The 18174-nt window shown below is 39.5% G+C and overlaps 1 protein-coding gene across 16 annotated transcripts in view; it reads left to right on the forward strand.

The window, feature by feature from the left end:
• Kcnc2 (potassium voltage gated channel, Shaw-related subfamily, member 2) overlaps positions 1-18174 on the forward strand; it is a 196407-nt gene that overhangs the window by 35486 nt on the left and 142747 nt on the right. The window contains exon 1 of one of the 16 annotated variants that reach the window (XM_011243456.3): positions 2122-10026. The exons of the other annotated variants lie outside the window; for them this stretch is intronic. Within the exon in view, the coding sequence (XP_011241758.1) occupies positions 9928-10026 (99 nt within the window). The 5' untranslated portion in view covers positions 2122-9927. Of the gene's footprint in view, positions 1-2121; positions 10027-18174 lie in introns of those variants that run through there. 16 annotated transcript variants of the gene reach the window in all.

Raw genomic sequence — 18174 nt, forward strand, 5'->3', positions numbered from 1 at the left:
TAACTTCTGTTAGTTTCACTGTGTCCCTGTTAATTTCTGTTTCCACGATCTGTCCATTGATGAAAGTGGTGTGTTGAAGTCTCCCACTATTATTGTGTGAGGTGCAATGTGTGCTTTGAGCTTTACTAAAGTGTCTTTAATGAATGTGGCTGCCCTTGCATTTGGAGCGTAGATATTCAGAATTGAGAGTTCCTCTTGCAGGATTTTACCTTTGATGAGTATGAAGTGTCCCTCCTTGTCTTTTTTTGATAACTTTGGGTTGGAAGTCGATTTTATCCGATATTAGAATGGCTACTCCAGCTTGTCTCTTCAGACCATTTGCTTGGAAAATTGTTTTCCAGCCTTTCACTCTGAGGTAGTGTCTGTCTTTTTCCCGGAGATGGGTTTCCTGTAAGCAGCAGAATGTTGGGTCCTGTTTGTGTAGCCAGTCTGTTAGTCTATGTCTTTTTATTGGGGAATTGAGTCCATTGATATTAAGAGATACTAATGAAAAGTAATTGTTGCTTCCTTTTATTTTTGTTGTTAGAGTTGGCATTCTGTTCTTGTGGCTGTCTTCTTTTTGGTTTGTTGAGGGATTACTTTCTTGGTTGTTCTAGGGCGTGATTTCCGTCCTTGTATTGCTTCTTTTCTGTTATTATCCTTTGAAGGGCTGGATTCGTGGAAAGATATTGTGTGAATTTGGTTTTGTCGTGGAATACTTTGGTTTCTCCATCTATGGTAATTGAGATTTTGGCTGGGTATAGTAGCCTGGGCTGGCATTTGTATTCTCTTAGTGTCTGTATAACATCTGTCCAGGCTCTTCTGGCTTTCATAGTCTCTGGTGAAAAGTCTGGTGTAATTCTGATAGGCCTTCCTTTATATGTTACTTGACCTTTCTCCCTTACTGCTTTTAATATTCTATCTTTATTTAGTGCATTTGTTGTTCTGATTATTATGTGTCGGGAGGAATTTCTTTTCTGGTCCAGTCTATTTGGAGTTCTGTAGGCTTCTTGTATGATCATGGGCATCTCTTTCTTTATGTTTGGGAAGTTTTCTTCTATTATTTTGTTGAAGATATTAGCTGGCCCTTTAAGTTGAAAATCTTCATTCTCATCAATTCCTATTATCCGTAGGTTTGGTCTTCTCATTGTGTCCTGGATTTCCTGGATGTTTTGAGTTAGGATCCTTTTGCATTTTGTATTTTCTTTGACTGTTGTGTCCATGTTCTCTATGGAATCCTCTGCACCTGAGATTCTCTCTTCCATTTCTTGTATTCTGTTGCTGATGCTCGCATCTATGGTTCCAGATCTCTTTCCTAGGGTTTCTATCTCCAGCGTTGCCTCGCTTTGGGTTTTCTTTATTGTGTCTACTTCCCTTTTTAGTTCTAGTATGGTTTTGTTCATTTCCATTACCTGTTTGGATGTGTTTTCCTGTTTTTCTTTAAGGACTTCTACCTGTTTGGTTGTGTTTTCCTGCTTTTCTTTAAGGACCTGTAACTCTTTAGCAGTGCTCTCCTATAATTCTTTAAGTGACTTATGAAAGTCCTTCTTGATGTCCTCTATCATCATCATGAGAAATGTTTTTAAATCTGGGTCTAGATTTTCGGTTGTGTTGGGGTGCCCAAGACTAGGTAGGGTGGGAGTGCTGCATTCTGATGATGGTGAGTGGTCTTGATTTCTGTTAGTAGGATTCTTACGTTTGCCTTTCGCCATCTGGTAATCTCTGAAGCTAGCTGTTATAGTTGTCTCTGTTAAGAGCTTGTTCTTCAGGTGACTCTGTTAGCCTCTATAAGCAGACCTGGGAGGGTAGCTCTCTCCTTAGTTTCAGTGGGCAGAGTATTCTCTGCAGGCAAGCTCTCTTCTTGCAGGGAAGGTACCCAGATATCTGGTGTTCGAACCAGACTCCTGGCAGAAGTTGTGTTCCACTCATTAGAGGTCTTAGGATCCTGTGTTGAATCCTGTGTGGGCCCTTGCGGGTTTCAGGTGACTCCGCTGGCAAGGTACCCCGGTGCTCGAGTGGAGAGGAAGGGACTTGTGCCCCAGGTCAGGCCCGGGTAGTCTGCTTCCCTATTTACCGCAGTCTCAGGTTCCGCGCGATTGGATTGGGGCAGACACTGTGTTCCACTCACCAGAGGTCTTAGGATCCTGTGGGGAATCCTGTGTGGGCCCTTGCGGGTGTCGGGCGACTCCGCTGGCAAAGTACCCCCTAATGCTATTTTTCTTATGATAACTTTGAATTTGTCTTAGGGCAAGGCAAGTTATATAAAGGACAACATTTAATTGGGGTTAGCTTACAGGTTCTGAGTTTAAGTCCATTATCGTCATAGCAGGAAGCACAGAAGCACCATGGTGCTGGGGTTGGGGGAGGGCAGTTGAGAGTTCTACATCTTCATCCAAAGGAAGCTAGGGGCAGATTGTCCTCAGGCAGCTAGGAGGAGGGTCTCAAAGTCTGTCCCCACAGTGATGAAACACTTCCTCCAACAAGGATATACCTACTCCAACAAGGCCACACCTCCGAATAGTGCCACTCCCTGGGCCATGAGTATTCAAACCACTACAGAATTTTAGGCATTTTCTATTGTTTCATCCCTTCGGGATAATAATATATTTTAGCTGCAGGTGTCATAATTTTATATGAGTAGACCCTCAGAAATGGAAGGGACACTGATTTTACTTGTTGGTGCAGGAGACCCAAGACTCGCCTCGTCCCAACCCTAGCTCCAGGAGTATGTAACTCCATTCTCATAGTTATTGAGACACCTATTGTGGAGTCTGAAAGTATTATTTAAAATGGATGTTACATATAGCCACTTTGGTATTCAAGAACGCTGATCAGGTATAAGGAATGATCCAGCATATTCATGTTTCCTATTGTCCCCATTCCTTGTCTAAATTATAAAGGCAGTTTGACAATGTTCCATGAAGTCTAACCATAGTAAAAAAAAAATCCATGTTAAAGAAATTAACATTCTCATAAATGACTTTTTTATTGAGGAGAATAAAAGCCCACCCTGAATATAACCCATGAAACTCAGAAGATGGGGAAATGAGGATGCTCCGAAATAGGTTACAGTCGTCCCTCTAAATCATCCCTTCATGCTCGGTGACAAGAAAGTACCAAGGCAATTTGGCTGGTTAAGAAATTTATATATGAGCATAATATTATGGCACCGAAACAAAGGGCATACTTTTAAACATATCTGCATTTCAAAGCTTTAGAAATAATTAAATATTCCAATCTCATGATGAATGGAGCAATAAAGGCTTTATGTGAGTTTTTGCATACTCAATTCAAATCTATTTTTTGCATCTTATGAAACTCTTTTATTATGATGAACTCTTTTGGAAATCCCTTTTAACGCCCATCCCCTAAGTCCTACTTTAAAATGTTTATGTTTACAGAGTGCATAATTATGTAGTGTATTAATGAAGAAGACAGTGACATGCATCGGATCTCTACAGGAATAGTAGTGAATCTGGAATAATGTGGAAAACAGACAGTGTGCCCATGGGAAATCCAATATGCTGTATGTCCATCTTTTCCTTGTCAGCCTATAAAGGAGGGAGGGAGCATAGTGACAGGGAAATGGTAGTTGACAGGTTCAAACAGGAAGTAAAAGTGGTTAATTTGTAGATCTCATTATTTTCCATGTAAGTTATAAACTAATTTCAATTGTGTCTGTGAGGTCGGCTTCAGAGGCTGTGAACTTGATGGAATGCTTTCATCATTCCGTCAGGTTTTAGTGACATTTCATTTCAGATACAGGGCTGTGGAATTAAACCAAAAAGTAGAGTCAAAAAATGTTAGAATAGCTATAATAGACTCAAATTTAAATAGGTGTATGGATGAAAAGTGCTTCATTTTTGTTTGATGAGAGGATCAGTACAGACCGTAAAGTAGAATTAGTAAATAATTCCATCGGTAAGCATAAATACTAAGCGAAGATGTTAAGAGAGATGTTGGCTGATAAAGAATATGTGGTTGGTATACAATGGTTCAGACTAGAATCATGTCATGTATATATAAATATTGAACCTGATCATTAAATAGTCTCTTAGGTCTGGCATCTCAAAGGGTTTCTAATGACCAGCTTTATTTCCCCCAGCTATCGCTGTAATAATTGTACCTTGTTAAAGTCAGCTCCTACCATGTGGGGGTGGGAACCCCTAGACTCATGGCTTGCAGACATGAAGAACAACAGCAGGCACACAGTGGGTGGGCTGACTTGGGATATTGTAGAATTCTGTCCTCAAAATTGCAGCCTGTCAGAGATGAAGGTTTGACACAGCTGAGGAATCTTGCCTTAAGTTATAACTGAAGAGTGTGAAAGTCCCTCACATTCAAAGTTTCTAGTTCCCAGCGTCCAGCAGGAAAGGCTGTGAGTACTTAAGGTTCAGAAGGTTTCAACATTGGTGGTCGATGATGGGGTGATGCACCTGAAATTTCATAAGGAAGAAAGCTGACTTGCAAATGGCCTGGTGTTCCTTCTCAGTAGCTGGGAGACAAAGGTAATGGTTAAATATTGATGTATTTTTGGTTTTAGCTTTCCTTTGCTATAGAATAAAAAACTGAATACTCAAAAAGTATGACTGAGCTATGTTATTTGAAGCTTATTCTTTTTATTGAGGGATATAACATTCATTTTTATTTTCTTTGCTCTGTGTGTGTGTGTGTGTGTGTGTGTGTGTGAGTGAGAGAGAGAGAGAGAGAGAGAGAGAGAGAGAGAGAGAGTTTGTATGTGTGACAGCATGTATGTGTAGAGGTTAGAAGCCTACATGTGAGAGCATGTTCTTTCCTTCCATTGTGTGGGTGTGGCATGTTGACTTCAGGCCATGAGGCTTGGTGGCAAAGGTTTCTACCCACTGACCCACCTCCACAGCCTGAGAATTAATATTATTTTTAAAAAAGAATAATAGGCAATAAAAGTATTTCATTTGTTTTAATATTTGTAAGTCTTAGTTGTTAAATCAAGGCACCATGGATTGAGAGTGATCAGTGATAAGCAATTATTAAATGATGGCCCATCCCCAGTAACTGTGTCCATAGCCACCTTCACAGTCTCTTCCCTATCAGCCTAGCTGGCGTGGGATAATAGGAATTAATGGCAGTTCGGTGACCAGGAAATAATATTTGGTAAAAGTGAAGGAATTTTGCAGAAGCAATTAAGAATCCTAATCAGTGGACCTTATATTAATCAAGGGGAGACTATGGAGGGTGGCTGGGAATTAATTAGATGGATCCTCTAAAATAGTCTAGAGGTCGGACACAGACAAGGTCAGGGAATTCTAGATACAGAGAGAGTCTCCTGCTGATGTTGAAGTGAATCGCTCCACTTAGTGAGAAGGCTAGGTGGCTACTATGAAAGAGTGGCCTTTAGGAGCTGATGTGTCCCTTAGCTGTCAGCTGGACAGAAAATGAGCCACTTGGTTCTAGATCCTTGAAGACAGAAGCCTCGCAAGAGTTAAGGGACTCAGAAGGACGTTCCATATCCTAAATGGGAATGCAGCCCCAAAAAGCAAGTGATAACACATAGACCTGTGAGATGAAGAGCAGCTACTCTGTGGCAAGACTTCTAATCTCAGAAGGTCTGGCATAATGAATATATGGAGTCCTCAAAGTTGATCATATGTGACATCCGTTGACAAATGTCACCATCAAAAACACAGTGGAAAAAAATTGTTTTATCGTATAGCATACAAGTCTCATTGGTCCATGCACATCAGGTTATGTCAACGCTGGAAGAAAGATGTTTAATAGAATATGTAATAGATACTTTTTTTCTAAAAAAATTAAAATTAAGACTTCGTTGCATTGAGGACATTATAGCCTTTTGCCTTTCAATAGTGTGTTTTGAACTGTGTGATCTATTTGCATGTGTGCTGGAATGTAAAGACTCTTCACTCAGTAAACCTGAGTGTGGAAGTTTAGAATGAATGTGCATAGCTTAGGCTGCCGTGTTGGATTCTGCCCTCCCGTAAGCGTCTGGAGAGCAGGGTTTCTGTCTGGGATGCTCTACTGTCTCCTGGCTGGCCTCTTGCAGTCAGCCCTTCCTTTGCACATGCTTCAGTCTGTAAAAAGAAGGTGCTCCTGCTTACACCAGCTCCTTCACAGGACTGCCTGAATCTCCAGTGACAGTGGCTGGGAGGGAGCTCTGCGACATCACAGAGCTCAGGTTATCTCCAGGTCGTCTTCCATAGCTTGGCCTTACAGCGTGCTTAGAATTCTAGAGATGTCAGCTTGGAAAAAGAAGAAAGCAGTTTTGGGTTTTAACAATTACGTTCATGCAAAACATCTTTTCTTTTTCCTGGACCGCGAAGATGAAAACATTTGAAGAGTGTTCTCTTCCCTGCATTTTATGCTTAACCCTCAGACTGACATCCACAGGATCTGGAACCACTGACGATCACAGGAGACCAAACCACTCCTATGACAAGTATACATTGAAATAGTTTTTTTTTTAAAGCGTCCTTTTTAGTTTTAAAAGCACAGAAGGCATCATTTTATGTTACATAAAGTAACTATATAAATCGCATTAGTTTTGACTTCTGTGGGAATTAAATGAAAGGTTTCCCTGGAGTATGATAGCTTTGTTGTCCAACAGCACTTTTGATTTAAGAAATCTCTTTTGATTTAACAAATTTTGAATGGGTCTCCTTTGTACACCAAACTTTTCTTCTAACTCATAGAGACCATGACTGATGTCCTGTTAGCTTGAATCATCTGTGCAGTCTCACTGGCTATTGATTCAACTAGAAACCAAGCTGATTCCGTCTTACTTTTTGTGGTGGTCACTGAATGACTCATTCACTCATTATTCATTCATTAATAAATATTTTTTCTTTTCTGTTTATTGTGGTCTTTGGTCTATGTGTGATCATGATTTTTTTGGGGGGCGGTGGGGGGAGTGGTGGACAAGAATATATGGATCACAGATAAAGTCAGTTTTAATTAGTTTTAGGTTTTAAAGGATGATTTAGCTATCTCAACTTAATCTCGAGGTTTCAGAAAGGAAGGGCACATGTAGAATATGAGATGCTTATGAGAAAAATGATGTTGACCAACACACATGTGTCTTCACACATGCACTCACTCACGCACACGAGCACACACATGCATGCACACACAACTCCTTCCTGTTCTGCACCTGTCTTTGGTGAATTTTCATGACTACTGTGTTGTTTACTTGAGCTTTCAAAGGGATAATCTTTCTCTTAATTACCATGTTACCATTTGGGTCCTTCTTGCAGGTAGATCTACAGAAGCACAGTCAGTCCTGCTCCAAGCCAGGGAGAGGACCTTGTGATGAAAGATAGTATAAAGTGTGAGACAGAGAGTCAGTATTCATACTGGCCAAGCCAAACAGCTTGCAATATATTCTCATGCCTAGTTGCCTTTCACAGAAAGATGTATTATTTCCTGTCATCCCTGATCACAAAAGTGATTTGAAACTAAATTTTATGAAGAAATTATTTCGCCTTTGAGTAATTCTCCACTGGCCTATGGTAGTTGAGTGTGAAATAGAGAATGCGGTTGTCAAAGTAAAAGAAAATGCATTTGATTGGCTCTGGCTTTCTGGAGTGGAGACCAGGAGAAATATTCTTCTCTAGGGAAGAGCACACCAACTGGTTATCCAATACCAAATGGTCAGTTCTGAAAACACACACTAATAAAATTATGCAGACCGAGAGGCTGTACTTAATAGTGTGATCACACACACACACACACACACACACACACACACACACACACACACACACACGAAGCCACAAATTTGAAAACGGAGCAAGGCAGAGTACATTGGAGTATTTGGAGGGAAGGAAGGGGAAAGGAAAGGGAGAAATTATATAATTATAATCTCAAAGATAAAAGAAAAATGTTTTAAAAAAATCACAAAGAAAATAAGTAAAAGAAAAAGATAAATATCTTTTGTCATTCTTTAAACAACTGGATCTTGTTTAATTTTCACTCATGTATCTTCTGCAGGAAGTTATATGAACCCTCTTGCTGTGAGGAAACATGATGGTGGATCATTGTAGCTTCGGCAGCTCTGTAGTTAAGAGTTCAGCATAGGAACTGAATTGGTCTGCAGTCTTCCAGTAGCAATATCCAGCTTTTAGACAGTCATTGTTCAGCTTCTTTGACTCACTTCTCAGTTTTACAAAACAAGTCTGGCATATGTTAGGTAAAGAACTAAAGTCTCCTGGACAATCTGTGCTTAATGCACTCTATAGTATCTTATAGACGACTGTGTGCACCACCGTGCTGAATCACCAGGGTATCTAGAAATACTTTCCTCTGTGCCCTGATAGCTTTGCTCATCATAGGCATGGCTATCAGTTTTTCTCAAATCACTCCTTAAAAAATATCAGTTTTCATTTTATCAGTTACAGAAGGGTGAACAGTGATGGTTGGGGAAGTTGGATTTAGAGATAGCAGTTCTAAATTGCTCATTTCGATCTCTACAAATCTCATATCATTCATTTAAGGCAACAAAATGTCAATCAAATATGAGAGATCAAATGCAGAGATTAAAGTGAACGTGGAAAGGATGATCAAAGATTTAGGATATTTTTCCCCCCTGAAACTGGGTTTCTCTGTATAACTCTGGCTGACCTGAAACTTGTTCTGTAGACCAGACTGGCCCTCTGCTCAGAGTCTACCTACCTTATCCTTGTTTGTGGTGGGATTAAAGGCATGTTGCCCCCACTGTCTTGATAGGGTAACATTTTAAGGGTAGCAAGAAGTCATAAAATCTAGAGATTGCCATAAATATATCCATGTTTTAATCCCACTATGGAGTAGAGGTCACATGAAAAGGAAAAGAATTGTTAAATGAAAATAATAAATGATTATTGGGCGGAACACATAATTTAATAACCCAGTCCTTTCCAGCTGGACTTTTGAAAAGACACACGCAAAAGGTATCAGCTGTTAATCACATGGGGATCATAATTAAGATTACACTGTGAAGGCAGCCATCATCTCAGCCTTGATTCTGCCATTCTGGAGTCATCAGTGAACAAAGTAACTCATTAGCTTCTGAGTTACCTCATTCACTTTTCTTCTTTCTTACTCTTGTGTTTACCTTTTAGGTCTTCCCCCCCCCCCCCCCCCCCGTGGTTCCATGGCTTAAACACATGCATACCAGAACAACGCTCCACCATTTAGCTTCATTCCTGGCCCCAATTATAACAGTTTATGAAGAGGAAAGAATGTAGTCTCTTTTCTGATGCCTCAGGAAAATGGTAGATTTTAAACACCTGTATACTTTTGTGCTTTATTTACCAACGGTATTCTTAGAAAAATATTTCTTGAGATCCTTCCTGCTTCCCCTCCCATCTAGAGGAATTGGAGAGAGGGAAAGTCATAATTAGAATATATTGTATGGAAAAGAAAACCATTTTTAGTAAAAAAAATTGATTAGTGGTAATTACAAAAATATTTTTTATTTTTTGAGATTTTAATATGATGACATAATTGCTCCTTATCTTTCTTCCTCCAAACTGTACCATATATGCCTCTGTGATCTTTTTCAAATTCATGGCCCCCTTTTCAATTAATTACCATCTGTATTATTTTCACAGATAAAAAGATTGTGTATGTATCTATGTTTCCTGTTAAATAGAATCAAAAGAAGAAAACAAAAATACAAGAAATCACAAAGCAAATAGCCACCCATAATTCCCTGCTTGCAGACATCCTTGTTTGATGTACCCTGATTCATATCTTTCAAGAAAAGCCCACATCTGAGCTCACAAGTCATTATGTTCTGAAAATTAAATTGCACCAAAACACATTTGTTTCAGTCTTGCTTAAGAACACAGACAGAAAGAGACACTTATGCGTGAATATAGGCTCACATTGCAGCTTCCATAGTTACGATATTTCATAAGAGATGGAGTTACTGAATCGTCGCCTGCTTTTGAGCGCTGTCTTGGGAGTCTGTGAATGGCAGCAGTGGGCGAACAACTGTTAGCAACATGGCTGTCACAGCGGGACTCCTTGGCTAGTGCGTCAGGTCTGCCAGTGATGGATGAGCATTCTTGGGTAAGTGTCTTAATCATTCTGATGTTTGTTTTCCTTGTCAGGAGAAAGAGGAGTCAGAACGATGATCTCTGCAGAGCGAGAGTTTAAAGAGCGAACACAAAGTGTCATAACATTTGGATAATTAGCTGGAGGCTGAAAGGCAGAATGAAACCAAGGACTCACTGGCCTGAAACAAACACTTTTCGATACTTTTTAGATAAAACGCAGAGACCAGTATAAAACAAAGCAACTCTAAATACAGCTTAGTTCCCCATTTAATCAGCTATGTCTTATTTCAACCTCTGCTTTCTTTTACTGATGTATAGTAACTGTGCAAAGGTGTAGGGTCCATAAAGGCATTTATGAAGACAGAAATGTTTTATACTATATAGAAAATACAGGTTATAAATCTACTTCATGTTTTTAAATTATCATACCACAGAAAAATATTTATGTGTGTTTAATGTTCATTTTATCACTTAAAACTCATTAACTGTAAGAGATTACTATAAAAACAAGTTATTAATGTGCATAAACGCAAATGCATTTACTGTTTTTACTCAAATGTTTTTTTTTTTCTACCATCTGGTCGACTGTCCATTTAACAACCCTATTTAAATAGCAGGTTTATAGCAACTTCTCTGTTTAGTCTCTATACTGTCTGTCTAGGGTAAACCTAATCAAATCCTATGAAGGGGCCTATATATACAAGAAGTGATAGATAATCAGGAACTTTGATTGTATTTCATTTCCTGATTATCTCCCCTTTCCTTACCATTTTCTCATATAAAGTTTCTGTGGGAAACTGTGGTACTGGCCTTAGGCTTTAGAGCAAATAGATGCTGACATCCTTCTGGAGTCCAAACTCTGACTCCTGGTTCATGACTGCTGAAGAGTCAGGTCTGGACCTGCAGATGCACTTGTATGATTGACAGCCAAGAAGGGCTTCCTAAGGAGACCAGTTTCTAAGAGGAAAGAGCATCTCACCTTTAAGTATGGGAAATCAGAGGAAGTAGGTCATGGCTTTATATTTTCATGACTGGTAAAAAAAATACCAACCATGAAAATGACTCAGATAGATGCTGCCTAAAGGTGCTGAGAATATTCCCTCTGACTAACCCACGAGTGCAGGGGGAGGAGGAGGATGTACCTATTCAAAAAATGAAGCCAAGACAGAGAAAGAGGTTTTCTGAGGGGTAGAAGGATATGTAGATGTCATTGGGTCTGCTTTTTCTTCTAAAAAAGAATAAATAAAAGTCCAAGACCTTACTGTATAACCTTCTTACTATGGTTTTGGCAGGTTTGTCTGTCTGATATGAAATCTCCATATGACTTAAAGTATAATGTCTATCATTGGGTTGTCCAGTGCTCAGACCAGTGAGACTTGATCTCTGGCAGTATTCTGGCAAGACAGATGAAGCAAAGAGTTTATGAGGTTATCCATCAGCTCCAGAGGCTTAGCTTACCGGGTGTCCCTTGTGTGGGTCTTACAAATGTGATAGCTGATAATCTCAGGATGCCAAAGAACTCAGTCTTTATCTAGGCTGAAGCCGGCCATCTGTCCATTTAGAAACATCAAGAATCAGGCTTTAGAATTCCTGTAGCCCAGATCTTATAAAAGAAGTAAAAAAAAAATGGATTGGAAATTCTCTCGAAGGAGCTGAGTTGGGTTTTGTGTGCATTTCAGAAACTTGTTTATTCTGTATATAAAAGAAATTTAAACAGGTGTTTTAATTTTGAGGGAGAAAACTGAATGCAAAGCCCAGACATGCAGGAGGAGACACCAAGGTTGAGAAGGATTGGATGAGAGCAAGAAGAGAAGAGAAGAGGATAAGGGCAGAGGAAGGGAGGGAGGAATGGAGGGAGGGAGAGAGAGAGGAAGGAGGATGGGGAGAGAGGGAAGGATGAGAGAGAGAAGCAAGGAAGAAAATATATAAAATACAATTTTGTCTAAAATTTCTGGTGAAACTTATCCTGGAGCTGTAGCTCTGCTGTGAAGAACACATGGTGCTCTTGCTGAGAACTCACGCTCATTTCTCGGCACTAATATGCTGTGTCACAACCGTCTGTAACTTCAGGTCCAGGGGATCTCTTGCACTCCATGGGCATCAGGCACGAGTGCATACATATATACTGAACTAACATTTATACACATTAAAAAGTAAAACTAAATAAATGTTTAAAAAACCCAGAAATTCAGCCAATTCTATGTTTTAGGGCAAGAAATTATATTTGGTTGATTGGATGGGTGATACTTTCACTTTCTGGGACTATAACACTGGAACTCAGCCATGATGGAATTTCTGTTTCATTAATAATACCATCTCTCCTTTTCAGTGATTTTTTTCAGCATCTATGCATGCATATTGTTTTTTATATGCTGGTGCATTTTTTCCACAATTAGGACCCATAAATGACCAAGGATGGAAGAAAGACTTTTATAAAAATATAAATAAAAAGTATGTTGGATTCGTATGAAAATTTAAAGCAAAAACACATTTGCTACTTGCAAGCAGTGCAGTATGAGCCCAGAGGGTTCAATTCTTGTTCCAGTTTGTGTGACTGCTACTCCCAAGAGTTGGGTAGTTGCTAAGCAGCCTGAGTGTGTGCAGCAACTCTGGTTGTAAAACCTTCTGATGCAGAAAACTTACCAATGTGATTACAGCAGTCTTTTCTCTCCCTTTACATTGCTGAGGGAGGGGACAAATGGCAATAAAAGTCTCTGCCAAGCAGAAATTTTGGGTGCTCTAGTTTTGTTTTTACAAGCCTTGGTAGAAGAATATTCTTCAAAAGACCTTGAAACTGGGGTATTCCCTCATCCAAAAGATATGTGCATCCTTTGTGGAACAAATCATGTTTGTCTGTCCTCTAAATCTGTTTTTGAGTCAAAACCTGAAACAGCTTTCCGTGTGAGTTTGGGGGTGGGGGGAAGTCAGTTCTTTTTAAAAGTATGCTTTGTAGGAATAAATCTAGATTATTTACAGTATAATTTTAACTTTAGTAATTTTGTTACTTCTTACAACATAACGTTCTAGATAATATTTATCATTGATGCTTTTATGATTCTTAAAGAAATGGCACTTAAGAATTGATAATTTATCACATCTCAATTCCATTAACTTTTAGATCAGGAAAATATAATTTAAATATGTATGTACATATAGGTTTGCCAAATTATATATCATAGTAATAAGTGGGAATAAAATATTCTATTTCATCTTTATAGGTTTATTTTATTTTAACTGTATGTATCTGTGTATGTGTATAGAAGAGTACAGATAACAGATGAGTTCAGAAGAGGTTCTCAAATTCTCTGAAGCCAGATGTGTGAGATAACAACTGTAGGTCTAAGGGCCCATTTAAGTCTTCTGTAAGAGGGCTGTGCTCTCTCAGCCACCAAACCACATCTCCAATCTCTTCTTTATATTTTAAAATTAGTTTCCATTTGAGAATATTCTGATTGATGGTTTTTCGTTTCTTTTTCTCTTAAGAACCATTTTGTATGAACATTTTAAATCAATAACATAGTTGAAAATTCTATTATATGCATTTAGGACTACTCCTTGTTACAATAGCCCATCCAGTTTAAAGGCATATATTTCTCTTGGTTTGTAACTGAACCTTGAGTAGACTTAGGATTTAAGAAAGTAGGATCCAGTTTAGAATCATCAATTAATTTCAAAAAAGAGTTTTAAGAACACCACTTTTAGGTCGTGTCACATGTTAGAGAATAGTTGTAACTATGGCTCTGTGATTAGGAAGAACACATTTTAGCATTGTGTGGCAGCACCAAATGTTTTTGAATTGTGACTTCATAGCACACACACACACACTATGATCTTTGGAGTAGTTTACAAATTTTTAGCTAGCATCTACTCACATAGAACTTTGTGATAAGCCCTTACTAGGTACAGGAAATTCAAAGATGCCAAATACTCTCTCTACCCATAATTACGTCATGGTATATTCATACTGGTTTCTGAATTTGGCTGCGCTACAGAATGACTGAAGGACTTAAGTGTCTGTTGAATCCTGCATACACACAGCTCCTTTGGAGTTGGAATATGTAGTTACAGAAATGTCAGCAGATGATGGGGCAGTCTGTCCATCAAATAGAAAATATGTAAGTTCTTTTGTCAGATATTTAAGTCATTTTCTATTCACTAACTCATATATTTAAGAGATGTTATACTATAAACTTAGAGTCTCAAGTGCATTGTCCAAGATTAACACTGTTGGCTTGAGTCATGGATAGAACTGAACTCTCTTGAGTGCATTTTTTTTTGCACACTGATACATTTGCAGTCATATAGTCAGATAACCTTACATCTTTAACTGGGTTGAATAAGGGCTCTGAATGCAGCAGCAAGGCAAACTGTTGTTCCCAAAGCCAGAAGTCATATACTTCTTAACTTTACCTGAACAAAAGAAGCCTATTTCAAAAGCTTGATTGCTACCACTCTTGAGAAGAGTAGGGGGTGCCTAGACATGAGAGCTCTGACCTACAGTTTAATGGGATTGCTGGGAGGGGTGGACATAGGAGGTTGAATCTAGTTCCATTTCTTTGGAGGACCTTTCTTGTCTGGCCAGTTAGCGCTCTCTGATTTGCTATTACCATAAAATGAGCAGATTTTCCTATTGTGCCTCTCCACCCTGATGTTCCATCTCACTAAGGTCCCAGAAACAGTGATGTCAATCCAACCATGGACCTCAGAAGCCATGAGCCCAAATCAATCTGTTGACTTTCTGTGGTATTTATCCCAGCAATGAAACAGTGCCAAGAACAAACTTTTAATGAATGATAAATCGAAGTTAAGTTTCTTGCTGGCAGTTTGTGTGTTGCACAAATCTTTAGCTTCTCTCTCTCTCTTTTCTTGTCAAGGCTGTATTTTCAGTGTGTCAGAAAGGCTTTTACACAGGTGTGTGTCATTCCCCCTGCGTACTCAAAGTCTGATTAAGACCATGCCAAAGATTTGTACAGTGTTGACTCTCTGACCTGATTATATTCAAAGTCTTGAAAGGATAAAATACAATGTGAAAATCTGTGGAACAAGATAACTCTGATATTTGTCTGTCTGTCTCTCAGTCTGTATAATGTATATATTATACATGTATCTGAGATGGCCTTGTACCTTGAAGTAAAACTACCTAGATCCATTTTCAGATAAAACTTTTCTGGATGTTTTCAGAAGAAAAAAAAAATCAAAGTAACTTTGTTGGTTGGAACCTTGTACTGCTTCCTTCAGTTCACAAGCCCCTGTTCCCAGTGCTTTAAAAGCCAGATTGATTTTATTTTTTTGAGTAAATGTCATGGGAAATGTCATAACTGTGAAAAATCCCAGCTTTGGATTTCAAAGTTCCAGCCCTTCTCCACAGGGAGAAGCAAAGTGACACCCTGTGCAGAGCTAGGAGGCCACTGCTGCCTGCTCTTCCAACTAACTAAAATGTATGGCTGCTTCTCTCTTGTCTTTGAAGTGTCTAAAAATATGATCTTCTCTCATACATTGAGAGGTTTTCAAATGTATGATTGGTCTTATTATTGTTAAAGTGGTCAGTGAAGTGAGGATAAGGTCCCCATGTTCCAGTTAAAGTTAGAGGTTCGAGTCCGGTGGTCTTAACAATTGTATGTATGTATGTATGTATGTATGTATGTATGTATGTATGTATTTTTGCATAGCAATGGTGTTGATTTTATTTCTGTTAAATACAAAATACGACTTGAATGAGTTGCATGAGTGAGGCACATGAGTAAGGCCCAGCTGAAATGCCCTTGACTTGAATAAGGCACTCTGCTGTTTAAATAAATCTAGGGGAAATGATTACTGGAGAATGTGAGAGCCAAAAGGTTCACTAAGTTTTAATTTTCTGTTTTTTCTTTTATTGGATATTTTCTTTATCTACCTTTTAAATGTTATCATTCCAAGACTCCCCTCCGCAAACCCTCTACCCTATCCCCCTTTCTTCTGCTCTATGAGGGTGCTCCCCCACCCACCACCCACTCCTGTCTCCCCGCCCTGGCATTCCCCTACATCAGTAAGGGGCATCAAACACCCTCAGGCCCAAAGGCTTCTCCTCTTACTGATGTCCTACAAAGCCACTCTTTGCTACATACATGGCTGCAGACATGGGTCCCTCCATGTATACTCTTTGGTTGGTGGTCCAGTCCCCTGGAGGTCTGGGGGTCTGGCCTGTTGACACTGTTGCTCCCCATCACAGGGCAATGACCCCCCCTCAGTTCCTTCAGTTCCCTCTCCAACTACTCCATCAGGGACCCCACGCTCAATCCAATGGTTGGCTGCTAGCATCCACCTCTGTACTTGTCAGGCTCTGGTAGAGCCTCTCAAGAGACTTCTTGGTGTAGTCATTTAACTGCACCCCATACTTGTAGCACACAGCTTACACTTCTGTACCAAAGATGTTGTCAAATAGGACATCATAGCCAGGATCAGTGATGCAGAAGGACATTTAAAGCCTGACATGTGAAACTCATTTCTCTGTGAAATATAAATCTCTTTTTCTATATTTCCCCATTTCATGGGTGCTGTATATTGTTTTATCTCACAAGAAATACTGTTGGTTATGAATGTTGTGATTTGCTAACATACAATAGTCCTGCTGCCGGGATTCAAGGGGCTGTGGAAATAAGAGTCAGAAAATACATTAAGGGTGGATGCTTGAGTTAGAGATTCAGCTGGAGGAAACAAATTAAAAGACCATGTATGGCATCCATGTTTAGAATTATTCAGGATATTCAGGATATTCTGGAGTCGATAGTTCCTGGTTCAATAGTTTAAGAAAATCAAAGACCAGGTTTCTGTGATTTTTTTTGCTTTTTAAATCTCTTCTCCTGAAACCACAAAATGAGCTTAGCGAGAAGGACCACAGACGACTAAGGACAACAAACTGTTGAGATAATCCAGCCAACCCCCTCCCAAATTATCCCACTAGTGTTACCTCTTTGTAATTATAACCAATTTATTATTGCCCTTTGCTTTTACGTGAGAAGGGGAGTGTTATATTTCATTATATTTGATCTAAGCCCCTGATAAATCTGAATTGTCAAGAATAGGGGAAAAAGAATCATTCTCGTTAAGCAAGCATCAGGCTAAGTTTGGGCAAATTAGGCCAATTGGGATTACCCATAGCTAATGTCATATGGCCTCACTGAGAATGTACAGTTACTATACAGTACACCACTGTCCTGTTCAGTAACATTATATACAGAAATTTTAATAAGAGGAACTTACTTGGGTAATGATACCGAAAATTATAAATGAATGTAGAGATCTGAAACCATACAGAAGTGGTTAGCTGTAAACTGATTGAGGGAATGTAAGTTACCTCAGTGGGACATTTAGTTGTTAATTACTTTTCATGATATCAAAGCTAGGTTAAGTGCTTCCGACAGTCTATCACCCTGTGTCTACCTAGTCTCCAGTGGAAGGACCATTTAAATATACCAATCCATTTCATGGCTCTTTCTTAAAGTTACAGAGCTAAGTCAGTGGCCAGTAAGATTATAATTGGCTTAAGGAGAGGTTTCTACTAATATTCCACATTGTTTATAGTTTAAGCTGTGATCGCCATACTAAATTTTGATTTTATTTTTTTAACAGTCATGATTTAAGTTGCAAAAGTGTTTCTTTTATGAAGTTGGGTGCCTTTGTGTTTGGTACATAGATGTTAAGAATTGCAATCCCCTCTTGATGGATTTTTCTTTTGATGAATATAAATGTCCTTTTCTTTCTCTTTTAATCAGTTCTGGCTGAAATTTATTTTGCCAGATATTAAAATGTTTTAAAGACCTTGCTTTGGGGTCGCCATCTTGGTTCCGGGACTCAGCAGAACTTAGGAAATTAGTCTGAACAGGTTAGAGGGTGCGCCAGAGAACCGGACAGCTTCTGGGACAGGCAGAAGCACAGAGCCGCTGAGGCAGCACCCTTGGCGGGCTGCAGACAGCCGGCCACCGTCCGGACCAGAAGACAGGTGTCCGCCTGGCTTGGGAGGCGGCCTCAGCCTCAGCCTCAGCAGCAGTGGTCGCCATCCTGGTTCTGGGACTCAGCAGAACTTAGGAAATCAGTCTGAACAGGTGAGAGGGTGCGCCAGAGAACCGGACAGCTTCTGGGACAGGCGGAAGCACAGAGCCGCTGAGGCAGCACCCTTGGTGGG

Source organism: Mus musculus, chromosome 10 (genome assembly GCF_000001635.26).
Source record: "Mus musculus strain C57BL/6J chromosome 10, GRCm38.p6 C57BL/6J".
Taxonomy (NCBI): Eukaryota; Metazoa; Chordata; class Mammalia; order Rodentia; family Muridae; genus Mus; species Mus musculus.